The following is a 13,003-nucleotide window of genomic DNA, read 5'->3' as shown; positions in this document are numbered from 1 at the left end:
AAGTTTAGTCTTAGCATAGGCTAGAATATGTTCCCAGAGTCACAATAGTTCAAGGGTGTGTGTTATCTTTGTGGACTTTATCCTTTATTAGTATAAAATCCTTTTCTCTTTGATGCCTTTGCTTTCAATTATATTAACATTGCTATATCGCTTTCCTTCAATTACCATTAGATTACAAACTCTTTTAACCCACTATTTTCAAGCTTTCTGTGTTGTTGTTGGAGTTTGCTCGTGGTCAATTTATAGATGGATTTTATTTTTAATCCAGTGTGTCTTTTTAAGGTCTGAGTAAATTAACCCACTTATATTTATTGTAAATACTGATATTTAGACTTACTCCTCTAATTTTATTTTATTTTATTTTTGTATTTACCATATTTCTGCTTAGGTTTTTTTTCTTTTTTTCTTTTTTTATTCCTCCCTTCTTCCCATTCTGACTTATGTTGTACTGGACAAGTTTTCTCTGTTCCATTTTCCCCCTTTTCAATGGTCTCTAAATTACAAATCAAATTAATTCTTCAGTGTTTATTCTTAATTAAAATTTTTATTTAATGTCATGCATTCAGAACATATATGTTGAAAATCAACACCTGGATTTAACTTCTATCTATAATTCCTTGAATACATTTCTGAACTTTTTCGGATTCTCAGTTTTCACACTTGTAAAATTGGGAGCTTGAGTTCTTCACTTAATCTTCATTTAAAGATTAAATGTGATGCCAGGTCAAGCACCAGCCTTTATAAAATAAGAGATCTTCAATTACTTCATTCCGTTTTTTCTTCATTCAACCAAAAAACTTCAGGTCCAAAAGACACAATCACCCCTCAACTCCTTTGTCCTTCAGAGTCACCTCCTCTTCATATCTCTCACATCATTATGACCTTGATCTAGTCTTTCCATTCCACTGTAAGACTCAGAATATCTTTTCATCCTCCCTTTACATTGAAAAACAAAAAGAAAAAAACCCATTCCGCATTGTACTGAACGGCATGTTTTGCTTTAGATTTAATTAACGTCATTTCCCAGGGACTCCATGCCTTTCTTCATTTTTCCTTCAAAATGGCGGACTTTAGACGTTCCATGATCAGCACCACGTGCGCCTGCGCCTCCCGCGGCCATTTCGCCCAGCAGCCCAAGCTCCAGCCTCTGCTCCGCGAAGCGCCTGCGCACGAGAGTCTCTAGAGCACCGTCGCTCCTCCCTCTAACTGAGTACGCTTCAAACCGCACGTTCATGTCCCTTCCCTCCCCCGCTGACTCTGCACCGCCCTCACCCCTTTCCTGTGAGATTCTTCCGCCAAGTGAAAAGCCTATCTTCGGTCGACAGCCTACGCACTTGAAAAGCAATCCAATAAGCACTTACAGCCCTGGGGTTCGCCATTCAGTCTTATCTGTGCACCAGTGCAATTTTCCTCTGGGTACTAAAGTTGATGACCGATTTCTCTGGACTTTTTTGCATCCCGTGAGGCAACAAATGGAAAGAATGGCTGTGGCGGAGGGATCCCTCGCTTACGCTCGGTGTACTTTAACCTAATGGGGGTCGTCCGGGAGTCGGAAGGGGGAGGGGAAAGGGAGGAGGCAGCCGAGGAATTGTTTTTTTCTCTCGCCCCGCCCTCGCCGGGGCGGCCAATGGCGATGGGCTCCTTCCCCACGAGTCTCGCCCAGCTCCTTGGACTCAGCCAGTGAGCGATGGAAGCGGCTCCGAGGGGGCGGGCCCGGGAGGCTGTGCGTGTCTTGTGAGAGCTCTTGAACCAAGTCGGAGAGCTAGAGTCGGCTGGGCGGCTGGAAACGGTGGCCGCTGCCGGTGACTCAGGGAGGCGGGAGGCGGGAGGCGGGGTAAGAGCGCCACGGCCTCGGCTGAAGGGATCGGAGGAAGAAAGGTGAAGGCGCCAAGCCCGCGGCCCCGCCGCCCCCGCGCTGCGGCGCAGGCTGGGGGTCTGCGGCGGAGTAGAAGGGTGTCGGGGCGGGGCGGCGGGGCAAGTGCGGAACGGCGGGCTCGCCCCTCCCGCGGGGCTGCCCGGGGCGGGGACCCGGCCGCCTGGGACGGGGCCTCTGCTTCGGGGCCTTTTCCGGGGTGAGGGGCGAACACTTTAAAATCCACTTAAGCCACGAATAATTCTCCCCTCACTCTGTCTGCATTTAGGTTTCAGGTTTTGGAAAAGCGAAACTTGGGAGAGCCAGGGTCACGCGACGCTTGGGCCAGTGTTTGCGGTGGGGGAGGGATCGGGGGGCGGGGAGGGCGCGGGTGGAGAGATCGGGTGCGGGTCCTCCGTCTCACCCGCCGCCGCCTGGGGTCCTCTCCTCCGATCGGGATTAGGACCCTTTCCTCCGCCCTGGCCTCCCCCACCGACCTCTCTTCCCGGCCCCCTCCCGCCGGCCGCCCCCGTTGCATTTTGTTTTTGTGTTTTTGCAGGGAGGAGCCCTTCCTGCAGCGTTGGAGCCATGGTGCTCACGCTCGGAGAAAGTTGGCCAGTATTGGTAGGGAAGCGATTCCTCAGTCTGTCCGCAGCCGACGGCAGCGACGGCGGCCACGACAGCTGGGACTTGGAGCGCGTCGCCGAGTGGCCCTGGCTCTCCGGGACCATTCGAGCCGTCTCCCACACCGACGTTACTAAGAAGGATCTGAAGGTAAAACCGGCTCCCGGGCCTCGGCAGTCGGACGTTTCCTAGTTACCTTGGTAACGAGACAGCCAGCAACCCTCCCTCCCTTTTTCTGAAAAGGCGACCAGAAAGTTGGCATCTGATCTGAAGGTGCAGAAAAGTAGACCTTGAAAGTCTTTGAAATGGTGTGTAGAGCGAGGTGTGTTTGGCCTAGAGTTGCCCGTGTTTAATAATGGGCTTAGGGTTGCTCAGACATGATTAGTTATTGCACGCGCTGTGCCTCATTAGGGCTGTACGATGATTTCTCCGAAGGGGGAGTGTTGTTAATATCAAGTTGGGCAACTGGGTGACGTTTGGAATCATTGAGAATTGAGCACTAGTGCTTAGAAGTGCTTTCAGTCGGGTTTTTTGTTTGTTCCTTCTAATTTCTTCACCCAACTTCTTAAACTTTCAGACTTAAAAGTGTGAGTGTAGAGGAAGGAGCTTAATTCTCTTCAGTATATTAAGGTGGGTATTTGTCCGTATATGGTGGGTCAGGGCAGGAGTGGGTTCCTGGTTGTCTCTGATGAGTCTGTGAGTGGGTGTGGGATATGACCATATATGGAGGGCTGGGGTGGAGCTGCCCCTTATATGGTGTGTTGGAGGGATGGCTTTGAAATATTCCATTTGGGTGTTTGAGGGGAGGGAGAGAAATGGGAACGAGTGCGGCCAGTGATTTTTAATCAGAATGACACGCAGAACCTTTTTCAGTTAGATCTTTTCAAAAAGAGATGAATTCTGATCGTACTCCCTAATAGAAGTATTGGTGTGAAAGGATTGTGTGGAAACTACCAGTGAGGAAGCCATTGTACCAACAAAGACTCCTTTGTGCAAAAATAACTGAAAAAAGGTCCCCAACAAAGACTCCGAAGTGGTGATAACTTGAAGGAAGCTTGTCAGAACAGAAGAGCTTTCCATCCTGGGTAACGGATATGTTTCAGTATCTTCACTTGGTCATTATCTTTGCTTTTTCTTGAAAACTGCTCAAATAAGGGAAGCAAGTTTTCGCATTGGCAGTTGAATATGTGTTGATTGCTGAAACACTGTTCAAGGAATTGGCATAACCTGTGTTCTGACCCAGAAAGTTTTGACCCTTGAGCCCACCTTCTTAATCATCGTGCTCCCTGATCAAAGGCTCTGCCACCAGAGGACTCCTGTCGTACACTGTGAAATTTGGTTTCACTCCTAGCAAGGTGCGTTTTGATGTTTACAGAAAGAAGGTAATGTGCTACAGCCTATTTGCTTAGGCTAATAATCTTTCTCAATAAAATGGGCTTTGTGTAGTAGATTTCAGTCATAGTTGTTGCGGTTTATTTCACCTGCCAAGTAAAATTTTCTCCAGTGCATTTGTTTTTACCCGATTTGAGTGGAAACAGGATTGATCCTTACAGTCTTTAGTTCTTTGGCAGATGATGAGAGACTAGGTGTTTCCTTACTCAGCAGTGATTGCAGACCTGTTGGGTTGGGAAGGGAACCTAGGAGGTCCTTTATGTGTGTTCTTTTAAATCTCCACATCTCCCCCACCCCCAGCCTTTGAAGTGGTGGTGGTATCTTCATTTTCAGAATAAAGAAATAGATTTAGGAAAGGAAATCTTGTCCAGACTTGGATAGTTAGCTACTAAGTGACAGAGGGAGCATTGGAATCCAAGTTTGGCTATGTGTGTCTTCCACTGCACTAAGGGGCCTAACCTGGAGACGACAGGGATTTTAATTCAAAAACAATTTTGACTGTAGTGGATTTTTTGCTTTACCTACAGACTTCACAACTCAGCCCTCATGTAAGAAATCTACTCAGTTTCTCTTTTCGAATCATGATTTATTGCTGCATTCCTTAATTGAGTAGCAGATAAAGTAATTGGTGTAAGTTTAAGGATATGTTGTGTTAGCAAAAACACAGTTTTTGAAACATTGAAACCTATTGTGTTTGGCCAGATGCAGGCAGGAACTGAGTAACTAAGACAATGCCTAAGACCTGGGCTTAGGGATATTGAGTTTTTGGGAGTGGGTTGTGGGGGCTGCAATGAATATGAACGAATGAAATTCAAATAGTGTGCAACTGTTTTAGTACTGATAGAAGTACAAGTCTGTCTAGACTGACTTGCTTCCTTAGTTGAGGTTGAAATGAATGAGACCAAGGCTTGTTAACTTTGTTTCATCTAGAGAAAGACTTTGGAACAAAGTCACTTACTCAGATACAATGTTTAGTAGTTGATTACAAAGAAGTTAGGTGAAGACATAATAGATACTTATCATGCAGTAAATACTTTTATTTAATCCTCTCAAAATTCCTAGATAGTAAACCACATTTTTTAGTGTTAGAAATTGAGGCTTAAACAAGTTAAATAACTTGCCCAAGTTTGTCCCCAGACCTTAAACACTAGGCTTTAATATTCAGATAGAGTGAGGTTAGAGCAACTCTGTTTTGCTGGGTTCAGTATCCCCAGCACTGAGAACATTGCTTGGCATGTAGTTTTTGCTAAAATATTTGAACAGATGAAGGAATCATAAAATTATTACTCGTATATAGAAAAGCTGTTCAGAAATTGTCTTCCGATGGAGCATTGGCATTCTCTTTAACTTGGATAACAACAGATCTTAATTAGGTGTGATTATAAGGACTTCTTTAACCTTCTTTTTATGCTACTCTGTTTACTTGAGTGTGAGGCAGATTGCTTCTTAACTGGCTTTGTTCTACGCATGCTGGGAATGCCCTCCTTCCCCAACTTGTTTGTCTAAGTCTTTTCCTTGCTTTGAACCTACTTTTTCCTTGAGTCTTCTGCCCCTTCTTAGTTCTTTGGGATGTCCTTAGCAGATGAGTAGTACTTGCCAACTCTATGTACCATTTTCTGCTGTTAAAGCGCTTTTTGGCAATTGGATACCTTGACCAATCAATGCCTAGTTTTTTCATCCTTGCATACGGTTGAAACTTGAATGTTGGTGGATTCTGTTGACAGTCAACCCATGTAAAATGAGAAACTTAGCACAGTGTAATAATAAAAAGTGTTACCCCTATAATTGAATGCTAGACTCTGGGATTTTAGATAAGAGTCTAGGTGTAAGAAGACATAAATAGAAGTATAATGAATTAATTCCTAATTTGTGAAGTAGTGAAATAAGTGATATTCTGTACCGTAGTACTGGGCATAGAGTAGATATGTCATTAAAAACTTCGTGATTAAAAACCATGCCATTGTGTAAGTGCCTACTTTTAAACTTGGAAGCATTTTACTTGGCCATTCTGATAGTTTTCAAAATCATATACTTACGTAAGATTAGTGTATACTAAAAGTGGAGGTTTTGAGATTAGCTTGATTAGATAATATTAATTCATATATCTTAAAGGAAAGAGATTTATCTTTCTGGGAAGAACAGCTTGAAATAATTAACTTGAAATATCCAACATCTGGTCAAGAAATTTTATAAGCTAATAGGCACGTATTTACAAAATGCCCTATTTGTTAAATAGGAAATTTGGGAATTATAAGTAGTAAGTTGTAACTAATAGGCCTTTTTCTGGCCTTTGGAGTCAGACAGCACAGATGACATCTCCTTTGTGGACCAAGGGATGGTGGAGGAAAGAACACCATTTAGAATGAGAACTAGTCGTATCTGTCACTTTGCGGTGCGGGAGCTTGGTCAAATCACATTAGTTCCCCCTGAATTTGAATTCTTACCGTGGTTTTTCTTAAATAGAAATTTCTGTAAAAGAGGCTTTTGGTGCTGGGGGTGGGGGGTGGGGGTGGGGGGGTGTGTCCTTATATATAGAACTTCAGACCTCAAGGCACAAATGAAAGATACGTAGTTATGATAAACAGGAAACTTTTTAAAGAATGTTTAAGAAAGCTCACAACTTGTTGGTTTTATTATATTTTTTCAAAAGTCATCTTTTTTTTTTTTTGGCGGTATGTGGGCCTCCCACAGCTGCGGCCTCTCCTGCTGCGGAGCACAGGCTCCAGACACGCAGGCTCAGCGGCCATGGCTCACGGGCCCAGGCGCTCCGCGGCATGTGGGATCCTCCCGGACCGGGGCACGAACCCGTGTCCCCGGCATCGGCAGGCGTACTCTCAACCACTGCGCCACCAGGGAAGCCCCTTAAAAGTCATCTTTTTAAATGTGAAGTTTTGACCAACACAACCTAATACTTCAAAGTATTATTTATTTTTAAAAAACTAAATTTATTTATTTTTAAAGAACTAAACTTAATTTTCAGATTACTCAAAAATTGAGATATAGGGACTTCCCTGGTGGTGCAGTTAAGAATCCGCCTACCAATGCAGGGGACACGGGTTCGAGCCCTGGTCCGGGAAGATCCCACATGCCGCAGAGCAATGTAGCCTGTGCGCCACAACTACTGAGCCTGCACTCTGGAGCCTGTGAGCCACAAGTACTGAGCCCGTGTGCCACAACTCCTGAAGCCCACGTGCCTAGAGCCCGTGCTCTGCAACAAGAGAAGCCACCACAGTGAGAAGACCATGCACCGCAACAAAGAGTAGCCCCCGCTCGCTGCAACTAGAGAAAGCCCGGGTGCAGCAACGAAGACCCAGTGCAGCCAAAAGTAAATAATAAATAAGTAAATAAATTTATATTAAAATAATTGAGATATAAAGAGGCACCTTGTCTAAAATTTGGTTTAGGGTTGATCAGAAGCTTTATAGATAGCTTATAGATATGATAAGAACTGTGATATTGCATACGTTTTGGGAAGCCACTTAAGATCATAGATTACTTTTTTTCTGAGTAGATGTTAGATAATCATATTGAAGTCTTCCTCCTCCCATTCTTAACTGAAGAAGTGATACTCTGATAAATTAAGATTTGAATTACCACGGAGGTCTTAAAACTACCTAGTCTCGGGCTTCCCTGGTGGCGCAGTGGATGAGAGTCCGCCTGCCGATGCAGGGGACACGGGTTTGTGCCCCGGTCTGGGAAGATCCCACACGCCGCGGAGCAGCTGGGCCCGTGAGCCATGGCCGCTGAAGCCTGCGCGTCCAGAGCCTGTGCTCCACAATGGGAGAGGCCACAACAGTGAGAGGCCCGCGTACCGCAAAAAAAAAAAAAAAAAAAACCTACCTAGTCTCCTTGCCAGATACTTAACATAAATTGCCTTTAAAATCTACGTAACAATTCAGTGAACGGTGGGTCTTAGTACTTTCATTTTGAAGCTACCAGAACACAAGATTCAGAGAGCTTAGCTTTTTGACCTGGGTACAGTTAATTGGTTTCCTTTGTAATCCTACGTATTTTATTTTATGCACGTAAAATCATTCTAAGAAAGCTTCAACATAGCTGGTATTCAAACCCAGATCTCTCTGATTCTGATGTGTGTGGATGTGCATTCCTCTTACACTACGTTGATGGGAAAACTGTCATCCAAAGCTAAGTTGGGTTTGAGGTTGATGTGCTGTGGGGCAAAAAGACTAGGGGAGATGTCAGAAGCCCTGGATTCTGTGGCTAGGCAAACAGAAAGGAAGATGGGCAGTCTCTGAAGCCCGATGTGAAGGACTGGTTGGTTATGGTGATGGAATACATAGAACCAAGGTGGAGTACGCAGGGCCTTGTCACATAGTAGGTGCTTAACACATTTACACGTATTCTGTAACAACTGCAAGGTTAAAAGCCTGCCATACCAAGAAGATATGCAGCTTCTCAGGGGAAGTTGCTTGGGAAATTAGGGGTGCATATGTTGTGGTTGGGGGAGAAGGATAGGATGGGTCTCAAATTTCATTGATTTTAAAGATTGACAGTCTATAGCCATAAAACTGGAAAAGTTTGGGATTGAGGCTAGTGGTATATCAGTTGGGAACTTCCTGCCTTCCAAATGGATGAGAGAAACAAGGTAAGAGCCCAATTCAGAGAGACATTTATTCATTCAACAAGTATTTGAGTACTGACTGATGAAATACATGGTAAGTTAACGAAGACAGACTTTGACCGATTAGAGTTTTTAATATGTCAATCAGTTGACCACAAATAAATAATTCAAAATGTGGAATAGTGCTATAGAAGAAGAGTACAGAGTTTTGAGTACAATTAGCAAGGGACTTCTCTTGGGAGAGAGAGGGGCTCTTTGGTAAGGGAAGGCTTGAGGAAAGGATTTTTGAATTGGGTTCTGATGAATAAATGGAAATTAAATAAACTTTTTTAAGTTAAAGGTTGAAAAGGGAGATATGATTGCCTATGAAATTATGAAGTGTTGATAGATTTATTAACTAATTCTTTGAAACCAAAAATGAGACATCACTCTATTAAGAGGAGAGCTTTTAAATGAAATTAAAATAGTGATTTTTTTTTTTTTTTGCGGTACGCGGGCCTCTCACTGCTGTGGCCTCTCGCGTTGCGGAGCACAGGCTCCGGACGCGCAGGCTCAGCGGCCATGGCTCACAGGCCCAGCTGCTCCACGGCATGTGGGATCTTCCCGGACCGGGGCACGAACCCGTGTCCCCTGCATCAGCAGGCGGACTCTCAAACACTGTGCCACCGGGGAAGCCCAAAATAGTGATTTTTACACTGAATATTGAGGGAGTTTATTGTATCTCAGTTAAAACATAAGAAACATTTTAAAAGACTTAGAGTAAATGAAACGGTAGCGTATTCATAATGGGTTAAGGAAGCTAAGGTGTTTGGTACATTTATATGACTTTTAAGGTTTTGTGACTGATTCCTACTTATGGGTTACTGTCAGAGACCCACTTTTGGACTGAATTCTTTTTTTATGTTTTAAAATATCTGTACAAATTATAAGGGTTTTAACTTTAGGGCTAAACGGTATTTTGCAGATCAGAAGCAGAAAACTTCATAGTTACTTGGAAAATAGTATTTCAAAGGTAGTTTAATTTTCATGTAAGAAGTTAGAGGTAGTTTTGGAAAATTCTGGGGTCCTTTATCAATTACTTGTTTCTATATGTAGCAAAGTTGTCTTGGATTTCAAACTCGGAGGTAAATTTCCCAGTTTATTCAACTCAAAGTGTTGAAAGCGCCTGGTCCTACTGCTACCAGAGGGATTCAGAAGCCAATGGTGGATTGTGTTGATGGGCGGTCATCTTAAACTCACTGACAATGTCAACATAGAATTACAATGCCCTGCGAGAAGTACTTTGGGTTTCAGATTTCTGTCTTTGAATTCTCAAAGCTCTGATGTCTAATTAACATATGTAAAAACCTTCTACTTGGGGGTTCTTTTTTGTTAAGGCTTCCCAGAGGTTACTTTGAGGGCAGAGACTGGTCTCCATATCCCTTGACTCTGCTTGCCAAAGTGGTTTGGGAGCCAAAGCTTGTTGGTTCTAACAGATCTGGTTAGTTTATTGTGGGTTTAGAAGGTAAGTAAGAGAGCAGGAGTCGGGGGTGGCGTATTCAGGTACAAGACTCGAGTAGAATGGTGAGGGTATAATTCAACTTAGGCATTTTTCATGTTTATTTTTGTTAATCAAGTCTGCTTTCCTTCAATTTTGTTTGTCTTAGGTGTGTGTGGAGTTTGATGGGGAATCTTGGAGGAAGAGAAGATGGATAGACGTCTACAGCCTTCTAAGGAGAGCCTTTTTAGTGGAACATAACTTGGTTTTGGCTGAACGAAAGTCTCCTGAAGTTCCTGAGCGAATTGTTCAGTGGCCTGCGATAGTGAGTAAAACTCGGGCTTATTTTAACTCCTGAGAAGAGAGTATTTCACCCATTATGAATGAAACAGGGAAAATCTATACGTAATGCCTATATTTGGTCCTCTGGAAAATAATAGTACAGAGATATGACAATGTAGAAGATTCAGAAAAACCCCAGAACCTCCTGTCAGCCCTGCTAGGAGCCCTGCAACTCTGACCCTTGACTTTTCTTGGGCCTCAGTTTCTTCACTTGAAAAGTTGGGGGTGGAGGTCATGTGGGGAACGTCTAGTCTAGGTCAGTGGTTAGGAACCAGCAGATACATACAGACATACAGATCTTTTTGGTTTGACCCTCACAGTGTTTTAAGAAAATCTAAATTAGTTGTCTACATTTAAAAAATGTAGAGAATGTCTTTAAAAATCTAGAGTTCCAGTTTTTCTTGGAGAAATGGCAAGATATGGCAACACTGGAGCCTCATAGCAATTCCTTGTTGCAGCAGTAGGCTGAAGCTGAAAAGTAGCTGTTGCCTGGCCCCTGTAAGGGTTTCCTCTTTGGGTCTCATGATCTTTTAAGTTTCCCCCTGGCTCATATTTCTTTGGCTTTAAAGATGCTAGCAGTCAGTATATGACTGTGCCATTCCCACACCATAAGTCTGGTGCAGTTAAAGGAAAATAGTGATCAAGAGAGGACAGTTCAGACTATTTGAGAGCTGGGGCTTGAAGGAGGAAGGGGCAGATTGGATAGTTGAAAGGCTAAGAGGATGATTGAAAGGCTGACCAGCTTGTGAAGGGCCTGCATGCCCGTATGAGCAAAGTTAAGATTTTGCCCATGGGTCAGAAGAGCTGCTGGAGATTTTTGAGTGGTGTCGGGTTTTGTTTAAAGTTGTATTTTGCTCTTTGTATTTTTCCCCCATCTGTTAAGAATTTGCTAAAAACATGGCCCTGTCTCCCCACAAAAATGTACATAAAGCAATATTTTGCATAAATTTGGGGGAAGCCATGCATCTGTGGCCCCAGACCTATATGTTAATGACTCTCAAATGTGTATCGCATTTAAATGATTGATTCTGGGTAAAAATTACGTGCTCCTGTTGTGGTTGCATGAATAGTTATTATTGAGGTACTGGTAGTAAATAAACGACTGAATGGCTTTATCTCTCTCCACGTGAATGGAATATTGCCAGTCCCCGTTTTCAGAATTACGCTGCAGCAGTTACGATGCCAGAACATCTTCTTCTGTTTCAGATGTACAGACCTCTGCTGGACAAAGCTGGTTTGGGATCCATAACGTCTGTTCGCTTTTTAGGAGATCAACAAAGAGTATTTCTTTCTAAAGACCTTTTAAAGCCTATACAGGTAAAACACGGAAACAATATTAAACCCTAAAAATAGAAAGACAGACTCCTTTAATATGAGAACTAACACATTGATGTTGATTGCCCTCATTCAGATACCTAACAGAGAAAAGGACCCATCTTATGAGCAGTTAAGCTGTCAGACATCATTGCTCAGCGTTAGCCGTTGGGTTGGTACTGTTTATTTGGGGTTGGAAGGACAAACGTACTACAGTTGATGTGTGTGTGTATAGAAACACCTAGGTGATGTGAAGATCATTTCTAAGACTATCATTCATATATATACATATATCTGTGTGTGTATATATATATATATATATATATGTCAGTCCTGATTATTTAAGCATTCTGTATTTGGGAACTTGCTTACTTGCTAAAATATATTTGTAACCCCCCAGTCAGTACTTTGGTGCTTTCATGGTCATTCACAGACATGTGCAGAGTGGTGAAAATTTTCAGTTGTCTGACACATGTTCCCAGCTGAGGTTGAATAAGGTGACATTCTGCCTTCTTACTTCCTCTCTTCTCATGTAAACAAGCGTCCTTTTCAAGGTCTATTTAGTACTGCATTTTTGTGCTTTTTCTTCGGTGATTTCACTCTTTAAAATGGCCCCAGGGGCAGTGCTGAAGTGCTCTCTAGTGTTCCTAAGTGCAAGGAGGCTGTGATGTGTCTTAGGGAGAAAATACATGTGTTAGATAAGCTTCATTCAGCCGTGAGGTATAGTGGCCATGGGTTCGAGGTTAGTATTGCAGCAATATATACTAAATAATGTGTTTTTCAACAGAAACACATAAAACAAGGTTATGTATTGATTGGTTGACGACAGTATTGTGACCAGAGGCTTGAAGGAACCTAACCCCATCGTTCCCCTAGGAATGGTTCAGTATTCACTAATTCAGTGTTTGTGGTGACTTAGCATAACTACCACAAACAGTGTGAATCGTGTGTGTGTGTGTGTGTGTGTGTGTGTGTGTGTGTGTTCATTCATATTCTTTCCAATTAGCTTGCAGAACTCCCTCCTTTTTCTTCACAACATTTAGGCTCTTGGTTCTTGCTCGTGTGTGATTTTTTCCTTTATTGTAAAAATGTTGGTGGGGGGGGAAGATCACACAGATTACTGCCACAGATCACTACCTTGGGAATAATGTTGGTCTTATGATAACATTGGTTTTTTTTGTTTTTTGTTTTTTTGTGGTACGCGGGCCTTTCACTGTTGTGGCCTCTCCCTCTGGGGAGCACAGGCTCCGGACGTGCAGGCTCAGTGGCCATGGCTCACGGGCCCAGCCGCTCCACAGCATGTGGGATCTTCCCGGACCGGGGTACGAACCCGTGTCCCCTGCATCGGCAGGCGGACTCCCAACGACCGCGCCACCAGGGAAGCCCTAACACTGGTTTTTTTATATGTCATTTGTGAAGC

General features: G+C 43.3%; 1 protein-coding gene across 1 annotated transcript in view; it reads left to right on the top strand.

The window, feature by feature from the left end:
• The first annotated feature begins 2,440 nt into the window (after nt 1-2,440).
• Nucleotides 2,441-13,003, top strand: part of KDM3A (lysine demethylase 3A) — a 61,750-nt gene continuing 51,187 nt past the window's right edge. Inside the window, exons 1-3 of the mRNA XM_065890768.1 lie at nt 2,441-2,626; nt 10,097-10,252; nt 11,476-11,586. Of these exons, the coding sequence (XP_065746840.1) occupies nt 2,441-2,626; nt 10,097-10,252; nt 11,476-11,586 (453 nt within the window). The remainder of the gene's footprint in view (nt 2,627-10,096; nt 10,253-11,475; nt 11,587-13,003) is intronic.

Source organism: Phocoena phocoena, chromosome 14 (genome assembly GCF_963924675.1).
Source record: "Phocoena phocoena chromosome 14, mPhoPho1.1, whole genome shotgun sequence".
NCBI lineage: Eukaryota > Metazoa > Chordata > Mammalia > Artiodactyla > Phocoenidae > Phocoena > Phocoena phocoena.
This window is presented reverse-complemented; position numbering and strand designations above follow the sequence as displayed.